General features: G+C 36.0%; 2 protein-coding genes across 4 annotated transcripts; one reads left to right on the forward strand and one right to left on the reverse strand.

Annotated features, from left to right (window-relative positions):
- The first annotated feature begins 1,718 nt into the window (after positions 1-1,718).
- On the forward strand, positions 1,719-7,414 carry capslb (calcyphosine-like b). Of its 3 annotated transcripts, none has more exons than XM_030150248.1 (5): positions 1,719-1,811; positions 3,733-3,896; positions 5,276-5,453; positions 5,575-5,784; positions 6,019-6,120. In XM_030150248.1, the coding sequence occupies exons 2-5, from the start codon at positions 3,760-3,762 to the stop codon at positions 6,118-6,120; spliced, it is 627 nt and encodes a 208-aa protein (XP_030006108.1). In that variant the 5' UTR covers positions 1,719-1,811; positions 3,733-3,759. The 3 variants fall into 3 exon arrangements, with proteins under 3 accessions (XP_030006108.1, XP_030006110.1, XP_030006111.1); XM_030150250.1 differs by lacking the exon at positions 1,719-1,811 and adding an exon at positions 6,948-6,983 and having other exon boundaries at positions 3,760-3,896; positions 6,019-6,127; XM_030150251.1 differs by lacking the exons at positions 1,719-1,811; positions 6,019-6,120 and adding an exon at positions 6,948-7,414 and having other exon boundaries at positions 3,760-3,896.
- Positions 7,415-8,630: 1,216 nt separating this feature from the next.
- Positions 8,631-14,435, reverse strand: il7r (interleukin 7 receptor). The gene is made up of 8 exons (XM_030148309.1): positions 14,276-14,435; positions 13,411-13,546; positions 13,164-13,312; positions 11,323-11,474; positions 11,040-11,196; positions 10,830-10,941; positions 10,682-10,754; positions 8,631-10,593 (listed from the first exon to the last, which is right to left on the reverse strand). The coding sequence occupies exons 1-8, from the start codon at positions 14,355-14,357 to the stop codon at positions 10,192-10,194; spliced, it is 1,263 nt and encodes a 420-aa protein (XP_030004169.1). The 5' UTR covers positions 14,358-14,435; the 3' UTR covers positions 8,631-10,191.
- Between the last annotated feature and the right edge of the window lie 266 nt (positions 14,436-14,701).

Below are 14,701 nucleotides of genomic sequence, written 5' to 3' on the forward strand. Positions count from 1 at the left end.
TGGCAGTGCTGTATGTATCGTCCCTGTTAAATGAACATTAAATAAATCAATTCAATTAATTTAAAATCTAGTTTGAAAGTATCACTATAAACTTCTTAGAAAGCTACTACCACTCACCAATTTCTATTAGGGTTTGCTTCTTCCAATAACATAGAAGTGTACAACTTCTTTGACAGTTTTGATAGATAAATTATTATAAAATACAAAATGTACCGGAGGCATCTTTGTACTTTGTACTGATTACTAAACCTGTGGTGGATCTATAATGGAATTATATAGACATGTTGAGAAGGCCATGTACTGAGCTGTGGGCCAAGAAACAGTGCTTAAACAAAACAGTTTGTGTGCTTCACGTTGACATAATATTACCAGGACCTGGACATGCCCTACATCAATTGAACAAACACAGATCTTCACCCAGTCTGAACATAAGCAAACATCAATGTTTTGGGGTTATCATATCTGAAGCAGACGTGTTGATTTAAAAAGATCGGATTAGTGAATGTTACCTTTGGTCCTCATGTGCTTATACTGACAGTAACACAGACAGTGTTCATATTCAATACCAGCCAGTATTAGTCATCTGTGTACTTTGCAGGTTACTTGATTGTCTCTGTTTGAATAAAAGTTGATCTATAATTTTCACCCATGCTATGTATATCACAAACTATTCTGGATGTAAATTGTCACCACACTGCTATGTATATAACATATTTATACTGGAAACTAATAGCACTGCATTGCACATATTTCTGCCCACTGACATTTAAATTATAGTTATGTTTATACTTCATATTTCTATCCAAACTGTATATTGACAACAATTATTTCCTTTCTATTTAGATCTGTATCTTGTTAATCTTTTTTTTTTTTTTTTTTTTTTTTTTTTTGCAAGGTGCTTTACAGAGATGTAAATAAAATCTTGTTGCACTGTCCTACTTATGTTTTGCAATAACAATAAACCTGATTCTATTCTATTCTATTCTATTCTATTCTATTCTATTCTATTCTATTCTATTCTATTCTATTCTACTTAAAACTCTGAACAGTTTTTAATGCTTAAGGTTTGTGTGCTGTACCAAAAAAAGAAAATATACCAGCGCTACCAGGGACAACCTCCACATTAAAATAACTGAAATTTGTTTTCAGCCTTTGGTGTTCATTTGGACATGTCATTGGCTACTTTGTTTTTTAGCATTCCCCCAGAGGAATTTTGTAAAAGTGACGCACATCTGTTTAGAGTACTGCTTGCTGCAGGCAAAAAAGACATCACCAAATATTGACAAAAAAGGATCCTCCTTCAGTCTCCCTGGTAATCACATCCACCTAATGGAAATGATGATCAACAGTCTCTGCCTTCAACAACACAAGGGTGTAAAATATTGGGAAAAATGGCACTTTTTCATTCAATCTGTGGACAGTAAACAATATGTAAATGACTGAATGTACCTGTGACCATTTCTCTGTTTGTTTGTTTTGTACCCTATTTTCTACAACAAATAAAAAGTCAAGTTAAAAAAATTTAAATATAAGGTCTTTCTTATAATCTGTAACACACACATGTGCCTGGCCTTTGTCTAATAAAAAGGCATTCCACGGACCATTATTAGTTTGGTTTATAGCTGGTTACTGAACATATGTAGTTCACCACTATCACCGCTAGAGGTCAGTAAACCTCCAGGATTCCACTGTGAAGACATCAGATCTCCATGGCAACCGCAGTGGTTTGGGGAAGGGCTCGGTGACACTTAACGCCAGTTGGGGAGTCTTTGTTGTTTTTACCTGAAGATAAACACATTTAACTCCTAAAGGTAGGCTGACATCGGACTAACTCAATCTCCAGGTCATTTGTATTAATTTGTGAAAGAAAGCTTCTATTTTATTCCCTAGTTCTGTTTTTCCAAGTCCCTCCTCGTCAGCTCTTCCTGGTTCCACGTCCTTTAACAGCTAATGATCTCACTAACTCACTAACCTGTTCTACAAACTCAGTTTGGTTTGTCAAGGAAAAGACATGCTGTCATGTGTGGTCATACACCATTACATATGCTACCTAATATGAAGCCTTTATTATTTAACAGTGTTAACATGAGACAATAACATTTACAAAGTGCAGAAACTCACCTGTAGACAACCTGCCGGTGTTTCATGAACAGGTTATCGGTTAGATTTAATGTGATATTTGTGTTTTATTTCTAAATGTTTTAATTTATTTAGCCTAACACACTAAGTATATTACATCAAACATCTATACTACCCAGTGGTGCTTTTCCAAAGCTTTTCCAAAATGGGTCGTCCATTCTTTTTCACTGGATCACCAACAGACATGAGTAACATAGGCTACATGTGATTAATAAGGTCATATGTAAATGAATTTTCCTAATTCGTGTGTTGAAATGTAGGTTTCTTTAGTATACTATTTACCTGTAAGCAGTAAATGTGACATACCTGTACGTCACTGACATTTTCACTTCCATGGGAACGCTTTGACTACGTTACATGTATCTGACACTATATAGTTGCTTGGGATTTTTTTTTACATTATATGCTTATATGGCTTCATGTGGTACTATAAGTGATCTAAAATTGACTGTCCATTAATTACAACATTGTCGGGTATTCACATGTATCCATCAGTGAAAACTGTTGTGGTCTTCATTATTCTTCAGTGATATTGATCATTTTACTGAAGTAAAGAATCTTTGTGCTTTTTCCACCTCTATACAACAAAACAAAGAGAATAATACAACTGTGAGACCTGATCTGTTCCTCTCAGATGGAGTAAGCAGTGTTCTGAAGGTGGAAACTGCAGTTAAAAATGTAGATATAATGGCAGTTTATACTGAAGTTTTCTAGGGATCAGCCCAGAGGGAAAAGGGGCACCGTAAGAGGAAGAAAAGTAATGACGATTCTAAGGGCCCATGACTGACAGGGGCCCTGGAAAATAGAACATTAATACATTTATGAAATGAAAATTATTAATCACTGTAAAAGAATGTTTTCTTCACAAGGTGCTAATAATTTTTAAGTTTTTTTTTTTTTTTTTTTGCATTAGTTTTGTTTTGGGGGGAAAAAAAAAACTGCTGTTACTGTAACTACTTCACTTTTTGGGTGGACCCTTCAACTGCTGATGTTCTGTCCTGTTCACTGACCAATCTGTTTTAATTGTGGAATGTGTGTCTAATGTCCTGTCCTTTTGCTGCGGCCCATGTCTACAATCTGAAGTATCCCCCCTGGGAATAAATAAAGTGTTCTGAATCTGAATAACAAAATCCAAAATCAGCTTATGCCCCTCACCTCCCCCCTCCTTATTTCAAGATACAGTTTGGTCCAGGTGCCAGCGCTCATAACCGATGCCAGTATATTTACTCTCATCCAAAAGTAAAACTATATTTGATTCGTATTTGTATATCAATGGAAAAAAATTCTTGTGAACTCACAATGTGCCATTTGTACATCTACTTTTTTTGTGCCAGTATTTGGCTGCTACAGAGACTGTATGCACAGTGCAACATCCTGATGGATTATTACTTTCAGATATTTCATATCTGTGTTAAATGATATCAAATTATGTTTAAAATCCTCACCCTATCAGATTAATATTAACCTCAACTGGTTTTTGTACTTTTGTATTCCAACAGTATACATTCTGTCTTGTTTTTAACATTCAAGAACAGAAGAGGCTTTCCCAAAACCAAAAACTTACCTCACATATATTATTTTTTTTACTTTTAGTGCTTTGTATTCCAGCTGCACCTCATCATGGCGGGGACATCGAGGCATGACCGAGAGATGGCAATGAACGCTAAGAAGCAGCTGTCAGTGTGCTCCAACCCTGTGGAGAGGCTGAGACTGCAGTGTCTGGCCAGAGGCTCCTCAGGCATCAAGGGCCTCAGCAGGTGAACCCACACTTATGCATCTGTTTCTGTTCAGTAGATGTGCATTTCACCTCCATAAATTTATCTGTCTGTGAATGTTCCTGATGAACATGAGAAAGGCGTTTTCCATCTACATACAATATTGAGGGCTGCACTTATGGAAAGCCCAGTACATCTGAAAGTGAAGGAGGTGTTAGTATCAGATTAGTCACTGTGAGGGTTTTATGTGCATGATGTGTCACACCAAAAGTCTTAATCTATTTGGGTAAAAGATCAGAGTAATATATTTACACCCATAATATCTAATGACATTTTGTTTCAAGATTTCATGCCTGAGGAATTTATTAAAGTTACAGAATAAAATTGGAAAAAGAAACGTGAAACTTCATGGCTAGATGTTGAGGAAACTTTTCTAAAAATCCCAATTTGAACAGAGTTAATGTGTTTTATGCTGTATATGTGTTTTGTGTGTACATTCTAGCTCCTGGTCCTTCGTGAATAACACTTAACCTGTGTCAGTTACATGCTGTGGTTGGTGTTTTCCTGTTACATGATGCTCCACTGAAGCTTCACTGTGAGAGTATATCGCGGCTTTACCTGTCAAACTACAGGATATAATGATATATATGAGTTTACATTTTGTCACCTATTTCTGTGTTGTTGCTGATTTTATGGGGTTGTTTGTTAATGCGCTGGTCACACCCTGCAATATTTGTCTGTATACATATTGAATTCTATGTACATGTTGGATCAACATATAAAGAACACAATACAGAACAATTTTGTCATGAAGTGAAAACCCTGAGCTTAATATTTGGACTCAATAACACTATTAGAGGAAGTGTATTAAAAAGTATTACCTTTCATCCATTCTTTCAACCTTCATTTAACCTCATAACATATTGAATTAAGATCTCATCTGCAAAATATCTAAGAGGAGAGTAGGAAGCAATAGTGATAAAAACTATGGATTCAATTACACTCAGACACCTGGGTGAACAGTGACGGTAAAACAATTCAAGGCAATTTAATAAAACCATATAAAATACATAACAAGTGAATCAACTTAAGCAAGAGCAACTAGAAATAAAACATGGCAAAATTAAAGCTGCTATCATATAGGAATGATGCCCAATCAATCCAAACATATTGAAACACTCTGGACACAGTGGTAGTCCAGCCAACAGACTGACCAGAGCTATCAGTACTGGGATCACAGTTCAACCATTACGCCAAAGAACACAAGAATACATTTAATAAGGGATTAAAATAATAGCAACAGAAACACAAATAACATAAACATAAAATTCTGCTACCTATTCTGAGTCTCTTTGAGATGGTCATGTGTCCTTGAAATCTATTCCTTATGTGATTAATTTTTATTTACCTGTGTTTATCAGAACTTTCAAGATAATGGATGATAACAACAACCGCAGCCTGGACTTTAAGGAGTTCATGAAAGGGTTAAATGACTACGGGGTCCTGATGGAGAAAGAGGAGGCCATGGAGTGTTTTCAACAGTTTGACCGAGACAGGAACGGGACGATTGACTTTGATGAATTCCTCATCACTCTAAGGGTACATACACAGATTAAGTACTGGAAGCCACACTTTCATAATGTTCTTATGTTTAAATATATATTATTTAATAATACTATAATGTCTAAACATGAGGTCATTTGTTTTCTTCAATTTCCAGCCGCCGATGTCTAAGGCCAGAAAAGAAGTGGTCATGCAAGCGTTTCGTAAGCTTGATAAGTCAGGTGATGGTGTGATCACCATTGAGGATCTAAGGGGTGTTTATAATGCCAAATACCACCCTAAGTACCAGAACGGCGAATGGACTGAGGATCAAGTGTTCCGGAAATTCCTTGACAGCTTCGATTCACCTTATGACAAAGATGGGAAGGTAATTTTATGATTCTATTTTTTCCTCTCTGAATTGAAGAGCATCACCTCAGGGCTTTTTGTTAGATGCAGTGACTGTAAAAACACAGAGGTGTGAGTTTCACATTGATCTACAACTTGTGCATGTGCAAGGGAAAAAAAATACATGTTGATTTTTATGAAAATACTACGGGAGTTCTAGATGTTGTAATTATTGATATAACTGTGTATTTGTTGCTGGTATTATTCTCTGAAGGTAACCCAGGAGGAATTTATGAATTATTATGCTGGTGTGAGTGCGTCCATCGATACAGATGTCTACTTTATTGTGATGATGAGAAATGCCTGGAAAATCTGACTTCATGGTAACCGATTTCAGCACACTAGTCGTAGGAAGGCAGCATATTATTTCCACTTTAGGGGGTTTCTAGTTTAGAAAAGTGTGTCGTTTTCCAAAGGAAGTCTTTAGCTTTATTAATCTAACATGGTTTCCGTGTATGTTGTATGGTTTTGTTTTTAAAATTATACAAAAGCACAAACAAAAATCACAGATATTTGGTCACTTAAAACCATACAAGATACTGATCCCTGTAGTAAATACTTAGATAGATGGTGTTTCCTACTGATAGCAGGTAGATGTCAAATTTCCTTTTCAAGGGTCTTTTTCTATCTAATAAATGTATTTTTAAATTAAAGAAGCTGATGGACGATTTCACTAAACTTTTCTATATTCATAATGATGATTCATGATTCTATGATGCTTCTGGTTTCCAGTTTCAGTAGCTGTTTTCATCCAAATGATATAACAAATTAAATTTATTGCATAGTTTTTAACTAGTAAAAAACAAAGGAATGAAATAATGCATCATATAAGCTAAATTATGAAGAGCATCTTCCTTGAGATGCTTTTCTCCCCTATGAAACTGGTGGTGGACGTAGACCTTCCTGACTTCACTGTATTGAACTTCTGTTGTTTGAATCTGTCATGTCTCATTTGGATGAAAGCCAGTTACTCTGAGGTGTCACAGAGAGGTTAACTATCCTCCAAATTGTCCACTGGTGCATTGAACTGTCTCCCTTTTTCCTCTCTGTAGTAAAATTCTTTCATCTCTTAAGTCTTTTTTTTTTCTGCTGTGACCTGCAGCTGTTGCTGAATTTCACTGTTGTTGCTCTTCTAATTGGCAGGTCACAAAAGAAGAGTTCATCAACTATTACTGTGGCGTGAGTGCCTCTGTGGACAATGACGTCTACTTCATTCTCATGATGAAAAATGCCTGGAAGCTCTGACTTTTACTAAATCATGAACACAAAACTGTCATCCATTTTCCTGATGACACACCTTGTGGCCTTACATTGATCAGGATGTGTTGGTTTTCACCATTATGTACTCTTTGGGTAAGATCTGACATTGCTACCAGCTGTAATTCATTGTTTTTAGATAGGGAAATCAAGTTTCCAAGAACATAGCAATGATAAGTACCAGACTTACAAACTCCTTTAGTACTTATTGAATACATGCAGACTGTGTTTAAGTGTTGAATTGTAATAAATATTAGCTCAAACAGAGGTTTATATGTGATGTGGAAGAACACAAAGAAACAGTATGTTTTCATATCATTTTTTTATTATACATTGATATACTACACCCAAGAACTGTTTAATTACAAAAAAGTAAATATTCCTTTCAAATAAATAATTATACATTTCAGAAAATAAAGTTATTGACTTTCTTTCTCAGAGAGGATGCAAAGATTAATACCACCCTCATGTTTGTCTCTTTGGTGCTAGAACCTGGAAATATTTACTTTCGAATGAAATAGAAACTAAAAGCATGGATAACAGTCTGTCTTATCCAGTAACATGTCATTTCTGACAAGAAATCATTTTAGGCAGTGTTAAGCATGATTTTTTTTTTTTTAATTTTTTTAGCAGAAATCAAAGGTTTAATGAATTTATGAAAAGTCACAAAGTTTAAAGGTCATTTTGAATTTAATTTAAAGTGAAAATATACTAAACAGAAAATATTTTCCTCTGTGAACAGTCAATGGTTTGTTTCACTTTTTAGCTTGTTGCTCCGCACTTACTAAGGATTTTGTAAACATTTGTGTCTTACGAACAATAATCAACAATTTACAATTTAAATGAAATTTACAATTTAATTAAAGGTCAACAAACTTTAAAGGGTGCTACACTAATGTGAAAATTTTACTTAGATGAAGGATCAGTGATTTGGTATGTTTCTAAGCATATTACTCAAAGTTAATAGCTTTATTTGTGTATTTACAGCCAAAGAAATGTCTATTTTATTGGTCATGAGATTTAAGGTTATTGGAAGTTTGGGAATTTAAATGCTCATGTAATTATTTGATGTGATTTTTAATTTTATACATAGAAAACTAGGCTTTTCACATGGGTCTCACATTCATGCACATCTGATCAGCTTACTAACTACTGACTCACTACACTTAAACCATGAATGGAAAAGAGGCTGAGGTTGTAAACAAAGTGAAGAGCGTATCTTACTATGTGTGTCCACTTGTTCATAAATTGTTTGCCAATTTCAATGCTCAGCACCTGGCTAATAAGGGCATAAGGTTTGTTAATTTTAGCTTGTGTTTAACTACAAACCTCAGCACCATGTTTGCTTTAAATGATGAATTTAAATCACTAGCATATTCAGGCTAGTGTTTTATTTCTTCAGTTTAGTTTGGTGTGAGTGATGATTTGTTAACAGAAAGGTGATTTGTTTCGGCATTTTATTAAAGATTATCATTTGATAAAGGAACTAAAGAAGGAATATTTCATAAGTTGAATATGTTTACGCATTTGGCAGACGCTTTTTTCCAAAGCATACAGTTCATAGGTTCCTTTAGAGGCTACTAAACCATAATTTGAGTTCAATGAAAGCAAAGAAACACTGTGAGGCAATAGTTTAATGAAGTTTTTAAAAAAGATGAATACATAGTCATGTTGTTTTTGTCTTCTCTATAGTTCTTTCGGTGTGTCCACACGGTGTCTTCAGAATATGTCCAAGGTTAAAAAAGGTTCATGGATGACAAAATTTCATCAGTTTGAGAGTTAGACCATCATTCAGCCAGGGATGCAACACAAACTCTTTCTTTGAGACTGATTAGAAAACATACAGGTACAAACATTACCACATAGTATACACTGTATATTTAGTACAGATTCATCTAAAGTGAAATGTTACAATCAGGATCAGGTTTTTCTTCTTCATTGTGACAAAATATAACATCTGTTGACATCCCCTGGATTTATTATAGATTTTGCAAAAAGAAGACATGAGGTGTAGGTTGTGTGAGACTCGTGGTGAAGCAGCATTATGTTTGTCATCTCCTTGACTCTCACGAGACCACAAACAGAAACAGGTATGAGGTGTCAGGCGTAAGTCACCTTCAGACGACAGCTGAGTCTGATCAGTACTTAGCACTCAGTTTTTGTCAGAGAGCCACTACATGTATGCCATGACATAGATATGTGAATAATATAACAGTTTACAGTAGGTGCAGACGTTTTACTGTAAGGAGCAGCGTTCTTTTCCAGGGCCCATGTTGATGTTTTTGTATGTTTCAGCTCACTGATGAGTCGTAGTAACTAGTAGTCCATTAACAGAAGATAAATAAAACATTGAAAAAATGAGCAGAGAAACAACATACATCCATGTAGGCTTCAAGCAGTCACGGAATGGTTCGATTAAAATGTAGAGAATGGCTGTGACTTTAATAATCAGAGTATCTCAGTGCAATATAAGCTTTTACGGATCACTAACATCTTTTTTTTGTATATAGTGCAATGTAAAGGAATGTGCCTTGTTGAAAGGAGGGGGAATTTCAGCCCTTGGCTTTCAAACTGTTTGGTTGCTACATGTTTAGTAATTGTTGGTCTTAGATTGGTATTTTCTGACCAATGAGTAGGTGAAATAAGTTGATAGCTGAAGATCCTAATAATGGAGAAATAAGTCAACAAAGCAATACTGCAACTTAAGCATCTGTGGACGGTTTTCACCTCATCTTCTACATTCTTATTGAACTGTTGAGGATCTGTTTTATGTTTGTAAAGTAGTGCTCTGCAATGACAGGCTGCTGTTAAGTGTGAAAATTGAGCTGCTAAATTATTTCCATTTAATAGAGGTGGAAGTAGATGTGTCAATAATTGGCACATAAAACAGATGGAGGGTCTTCTATAACATCTGTTGTCTACTATTATAATTTGTAATAACTTGCACAACCACTGGTATGATATTTATGATTCATCCATCACCACTACAGCAGATGATGGTATGTGGAGGCATCATAAAAGACATTAGAAAAACATATGATGAAAAGCAAAACAAAATGCACAAAAATGTTACTGTCCATTAACTCTGGGCCCATTGTCAGTCTATCATTGTTATCTTTCTTCTGTCGACCTACTTAATCTGATAGAAGCTGGACATGGTGACGTATGCTTCATCTGGCTGAGCCACTCCAAACACCTCAGGCTCATGTTCTTGGTTAATGTGTTCAGGCGGGAGTGTATTTGATGCTTCTCTGAGCTGGATAGTGTCCACAGGGGATGGACTGGTACTGTGAAGGCTCTCCTCCCCCTCAGAGGAGTTCCTGCTCAACAGCTCCAACTCCTCGGTGCTGACGCTGATGTTACTTCTGGAGCAGTCAGAACTTTGGGTGGAGCATGGGTTGGTCACCTGCACATCATCAGCTGCAGGAAGAATGACAGGCTGCGTTTCCTCAGAGGGCTGTTCCTCGGTTTGACCCTTTGGGTAGATTTTAAGGGCACTGAACACCTCAGGACTGATAGTCAGTAAAAGGCCCTGTGAAATCCGAAAGACTGTTTCATTACTGTGGACTTGTATATTGAATATTTTTTATCAGATTTGCTTATAAAAAAAAAATACCAACCTTATTTGGCTTGCATATCTGCACAAGCGTGTGTTTAGGATGTGGAATACTTGGCCACATGTAAGTAAATATTCTGTGAAGAACAAAAAGATTTAGATGAAGAGCATGCAATCGATTAATATTATTAGAAAAGCAAAGACTTACTTACTTATTTTTCCACAATATGGTAACACTCAAGGTCACCACCACCAAAGAGACAAGAGCCACACAGATTTTTTTAATTTCCAACTCTTCAGTATGTCCTTCTCTCACTGTATTGTCTTTTCCAGATATGGGCAAAAATGAGCAAAGACAAGGTGAATATTGTCCTCATTTGCAGAACTGGAAACATAAAACTAAATGTGTGAGTTGTTCTTACCAGGAGGAGTAAAGACACTGTAAGTCTCACTCCACTCACTCCAGGTGCCCTGCAGATACATCGTTGGTATTGCTCTCACTTTGACGTGATATTGTTTGTTTTTCTGGAGATGCTGCATGGGAATGTTCAGAGTATCTGCTGATGTAAAGTTTGGAGTCTGGAAAATGACAGAAAAACTAATGTTAAAAGAGGACACTTTTTGTAGAAAAACAAAAAGATTCAAAGTAATAGGACTTTTACATTGGACCAGAAATTTAAGTAAATCTGTGTGAAATAGGTGTACCATGTTTCTGCCTGCACCCCAGATCTGAAGCTGGAAGAGCTGATTTTCTAGGTTAAGGTAATCCTGTTGGTATGGTATCTGGATATGAACGACAGCTGAGTTGGACTTGTTGTTGAACGTAACATTCTGCACCCAAGGACTCTTTGGTTTAACTGCAGGGGACAAAACAAAAAGAACGAAGACTAAATCCAATGTACCTACACATAGTCATGGTACAGCTTAGTGTCATGAAAATGGCAAAAAAAATTCTTTCAGATTTCTGAGCACGGGAAACCATGCTGTGTTTGTTAACAGTACAGAGATATAAATATTTGTGCATACTTTTGATCATTATCAGACTCTTCACAACAAAAGTAAGTGGTTAGATCTTTCTGACTCCATAGAGTCTAATGCTAGTGCTTCTCAAAATGCACATCGCACTTTCAATAAACCCTTTGTGTGAGCATGATTAAACACTTCTAAAGTGAGAACAAAATCTGTTGGTCTGATTTTAAAGTGCGAGACACTGGTGATAAGTACATTAGCACTTCAACCAACATGCTCCTCAAATTTCAAATGTCCATGTTGCCCTGTCAACACTGAAAAATGACAGAAGGCCAACGCTGGTGTAAAAAAAGTGAGAAAGTCGGCCATGAGTCCAAAACATGAGCTGAAAGGTTTTGCTAAAGCTCCACATACCTGCGTGGAAGTGAAAACTCAGGGTTCACCCTTTATCATAATATATTACAGTTTTGTATTATAAAATTATGACATGTGCAGCTTTAAGATATTTTACACTCAATTATACACTAGGCACTTGTGTATATACTTGTAATACAGACATAGAGTTAAAAAGAATATTTCTTGAATTGTTTACCAAGAAAGGAAAGTATGAAAACCTGAAAAATGTAAAACTGACTGAAACTGTGTGAGATAGATTTAGGATCTAAAAGTACTCTTGCAGAATTAAAACCACTGGCCAGATCTAATACTGCCGTAGCCTTCACTTTTTATTCACCCTTAAAGACTTAGAATTATCTGTGTGGCAACTTCCATATTAATTTCCCTGATTGATTATTATATTATATTCTGCATTTTGCAATTTTCAGGGATAATCATTCATTTTCCTATATTTAATTTACTGACTACGTAGATGATCAGCCAGAGTAAATCAAAGTTTATTATATCAAAACAGACAAAACTGAAGAAAAAGTGACTTCTTCTTCTTCTTAGCAAAATATGTCATTAACTGAAAGTAAACACAAGCTTCTAAAGTCACTGTCATTCATTAACTACATGGGCTTTACCGGTGAATCAATGTTGCAGAAGATGATGGTGTTTTCATGTTCACTATGGAGTCTTTGAATGTCCAAACGGGTCATATCTGATGACAATGAAAAGCTGAGAAACTGCATTTGACCTGAATTATATAAATGTATTGTTATGGGTTTAATGGTTCAAAAGCTATTAAATGCTTTACATCTGTAACTGTTGGTCGCCGGTGGCTGATTAGATCTTTAAGGGTTAAGTGCACTTTATAGCTAATGTAAACTCATGCAACCATTATGAGTTCAAAAGCTTTATTCTCTGAAGGTTTAGACAAACTTGGGAATTTCAAGCTTTGAAATTAAAGACTGACATTTTCAAAGTTGTTTAAAGGCCTCTTGTACATTTGACGCACAAAGTATTTTCTCTCCTTTGACAACTAGATATAGTTTAGGTTTTACTTGCGCCTGAAAACATCAAACAACTTGTAACAAAATGTGACTTCACACAGTCATCTAAACTCCCTGAATATAAGGGAGATAACAACACTGCTCTGAATACAGTGTGGTTTTATTCCCTCCACAAAAAGGGTTTACCTATTTTCTTGGGGTCGATGACTCTTTCAATCTTGCCTCCTTTCTTTAAGTGAACAGTCAGGTGGATAGTACCTGCAGGAAGCAGATCTCTGGAGCCGACCGTTTCCCCGAACTCTTCCACACATTTTGTCTGTTGTGAGTTGCAGCAGCTGTAAAAAGAAGCACTGTAGTTAAAATATATGTGAAATTCATTTACATTAAAGAAACGCACTGAATGAAAAGGTTTTAAAAGGTTAAAATGCTTTACCATGCAGTCATTTTCTCTATGACATCACTTTCCTCATCTTCATCATCATCGATGTGGTACCTGCTGTTGACAAGCTTGCAGGTTAAGTTACTTCCTTTGCCAATACTTATATGTGACGTGCAGCTGACTCTGGGCTCTGGGGGAATCACAAAGTAAAGACAACCAGGTTATGATCACTCTTGACTAAAATCTGTCATCAAAGAGGAAATCTAGCAATTACTGCACATCTGTAATCAGACAGAATCTCCACATCTACATCACCCCCTCACTGCCTGTTGAATTCATTTGAACTCCTCCTATTTATAACAGAGCTGTAAATGTGAAAACAAACCGGATGAAATTATCTGAGGGTTTTTGTTTTGTTTTTTTTCGCACAGCTGATAAAGCTTCTCCAAAGCCACAAAAAAACACTAAAAAGCTGTTTTCAGAGTCGGGATGGAGTTGATGGATCAGGATCTATATTTGTCACGATCCAAGCTGTCAATACCTTCAATGATTATTTTTTTTGTAATGTCTCAAACAAATTTCTCCCAAAAACACAATTTCTGCCAAAAACATGTCAAAAAATATCAAATCATTTAAAAAATTTTTTAGTGGGTCTTGGAAAGTAAACATTTTTGATGATGTGGGGCAGAATCTTTGACCTGATGACCATGTTACAGTCATAAAATACAGCAAAATCAAGTCTACTGGGCAGTATGAGCAAGATTTATCTAAATCTAAAATACAAACATGAATATTTACATATACTTATAAACTTATATAAAATAAAAATCTAAGCTGATTTCATATTAAATTTTAGTGCCTGAATTACATTTTAACCAGGAATAAACAACTGCTGTCTTCTTAAATCAAAGGGTCTCACCCATGTCCACATCTCCATCTCCACTCTGAGCTTGTATTAGAAGTGGCAGCAGCAGCATGGTCTTCCACCAGTCCAGTAGCATCTCCTCAATGTGTTTAATTCCCTACAGCTGCAGAGAAAAACCCACCTGTTCCTCACCAGACTCATAACTCTGTAGGTTTCACCAGCTGAGCGCTTTTCTTGTCAGTACAGGAGAGAGGAAGGAGGTGTGGTGAAAGCACAGGCTGCAGAGGAAGGAGGGGTGTTGGGTTTTTTTAGTGTAGTGCTCTTTGCTTACAGGATGTTCTATAAATCAGAAAACATCTTTGTTTGGCAGACAGTGAGCACTGAAGCAGATTCTGTGTAATAAGTAGAAAACTGTGCCATGCATGGGCAGCAAATGAAATTAGTTTGAGTAAAACTCAGAGTACACAGGAGACTGAACAG

Source organism: Sphaeramia orbicularis, chromosome 12, assembly GCF_902148855.1.
Source record: "Sphaeramia orbicularis chromosome 12, fSphaOr1.1, whole genome shotgun sequence".
Classification (NCBI taxonomy): domain Eukaryota; kingdom Metazoa; phylum Chordata; class Actinopteri; order Kurtiformes; family Apogonidae; genus Sphaeramia; species Sphaeramia orbicularis.